The sequence below is a fragment of the Cebus imitator genome, unplaced genomic scaffold (assembly GCF_001604975.1).
Source record: "Cebus imitator isolate Cc_AM_T3 unplaced genomic scaffold, Cebus_imitator-1.0 Scaffold664, whole genome shotgun sequence".
NCBI lineage: Eukaryota > Metazoa > Chordata > Mammalia > Primates > Cebidae > Cebus > Cebus imitator.
The window spans coordinates 907,452-909,550 of record NW_016107979.1 but is presented as its reverse complement, the minus strand read 5'-3'; the positions used below and the strand labels follow the sequence as shown (position 1 = coordinate 909,550).

Below are 2,099 nucleotides of genomic sequence, written 5' to 3'. Positions count from 1 at the left end.
ACCAGTCTGTGGCCTACAGTTTAAATGGTGGAAGGAAGGACGTGAGATTTGAGGCTGGGGAAGGAGGCATGGGGTTCTAGGCACGGGAGGCAGTCTCTCAGGCTGGAGCCAGGGGCCAGGCGCCTGGGCAGGCCACCTTCCTCTGTGGTCCCTCCGAGACCTCCTTATGCTCTTGGTTTCTCTGCCTTCTGATTCCTCTGGACCCTCACCCCTTCCGGGAGCCGGTGTTCAGACACCATCGTGACTGACAGGTGCACTCTGTGAGGCCCCAAGGGCAGAGGCTGCGCTCCCCCTCCCCGCCCCGTCTGTCCTGTGTATACCCCTACAAGAATGCTCCCCTCTTGCCTTCAGGTGCCATTTCTGAAAGCTGCTGGAGCCGGTGCCCAGGAGGAGCAGGCACGGCTCTGTGAGCAGCTCCAGAAACAACAGGGGTGCTGCCAGCACCAGGCTCACCTGGTGGCCTCAGCCCTGAGGGAGCCAGAGGCAGCGGCCGCAGCCACATGGACTAGGAGCGACCGTGGGTGTGGGGAGACCCAGCGGGCCCTGCAGGGTGCCATCGCCAAGCTGCAGGTGAGTGAGTCCTGGCAGGGGCCATGAAGGGTGGGGTAGGGTAGGTCGCTGCCAAGATGTGACCCCATTATTTCGGCTCCAGAATGACTTCATGGCCCTCGTGAAGGAAAATGCGGACCTGAAGGAGCGGGTGGAAAAACTAGAACTCGGACTCATCCAGCTCTCTGGAGAGAGAGACATGATAAGTGAGCAGGAGGCCAGGGCAGGGCAGGGGAGCTGCAGGGTGCTGGGAGGGGCCCCAGTGTCTGAGCCTGTCCTCCCGCAGGAAAGTCCATCAAACCAAATGACCATCAGACAGCAGTGGCCAAGACCCAGCACCAGAAGAACGATGTTAGCATGCTGTCCGAGGCCGAGGAGGGGATGAAGGTAAGGTGTACAACATCTCTGCTGGGGTGAGGGGGATGGGGGTGGGCGTGAGCGTGGGTGCCGGCACCGGCATTGTAGCTGAGCACCCCTATCTCAAGGTGAAGCTGCTGGAGCTGCAGGGCCCAGTGATGCAGCTTATGATCGGCCACGAGGTCCAGCGCCCTGCTAATGATTCCACTCCAGGGGCCCCAGCCCCCCAGGAGCCTGGTGCTGCTGACAAGGATGGTGAGTAGAGCCCTCAGGCGGGGTGGGCATTCAGGAGCAGGGGAGGCTGGCATTGTACTCAGATCCCCACCTCCCTCTCTCCAAAGAATTTTATGAGATGAGCCCGGACGATGACAGCGACAGCCTGGAGCCTGCAGGAGGGAGGGTACACCACACCCCACTGCACAGCAGATTGCTCACGGCTGTGTGAGCTGCGGGATGGCCAGCAACACCGACCCGTGGGCAGCAGTCCCTCTATGCCATGCTTTTACCGGGCTACTGCAAAGGAGGAGGTAAACATCACCATCAGCTAAGAGCTGGCCAAGAAATTTACAAAGGAACAAAGTTATAGGATTAGTCTTCTACATGTTTACTTTATTTCAATGTTAGAGCCAGTCATGATGATTTGTGTTTCTAATTTATAGTTTATTTGTTAAAAGTTAAAGGAGAGTGGGTCTTCATGTGGCTTTCACTGATGTTCACTCTGGCATCCTTTAGCGTCTTTCATTTTTAATTTGATAATCGTAGGTCATTAGCACGCCTATGGAGTTTGCCCTTACGTGGTGGGAGTTCAAACACACAAAGACCCACTATCGGCGCAAAACCATTCCCGCTAGTTTGGAATAGGCTGCCATGGTTTTTAACGTTATTGCGGCATGTATATTCACTATGGAATTCAGATACAATTTGCTTATGTTCTGCTATGGTATTTGATTGAATCCTAATTACAGTGAGGTCTTAATTAGCTCAATATGTGCTTTGCCCTCACGTGCACACTGTTTATTATTTGTAAGGTGCCACTATGTGTACTGACATCTAGAGTTGTTGAAAAGCCAAGAACTGGAAACAGCCTTTCTTCCATTTTCTGTGCATTGCAAATGGGAGTAATAACGTTTTTGGGAGCTTTTAACATCTCACAGAAGAGGAAAGTGGCCTGCTCTGGCAGGTATGTGCAGAAT

At 54.2% G+C, this 2,099-nt stretch overlaps 1 protein-coding gene across 1 annotated transcript; it reads left to right on the top strand.

Moving 5' to 3' along the window:
• Positions 1 to 661: 661 nt before the first annotated feature.
• On the top strand, positions 662 to 1,378 carry LOC108295899 (golgin subfamily A member 6C-like). Its single transcript, XM_017518242.2, has 4 exons — positions 662 to 755; positions 836 to 936; positions 1,035 to 1,161; positions 1,248 to 1,378. Exons 1-4 carry the CDS (start codon positions 662 to 664, stop codon positions 1,349 to 1,351), a joined length of 426 nt encoding a protein of 141 aa, XP_017373731.1. The 3' UTR covers positions 1,352 to 1,378.
• Positions 1,379 to 2,099: the final 721 nt, after the last annotated feature.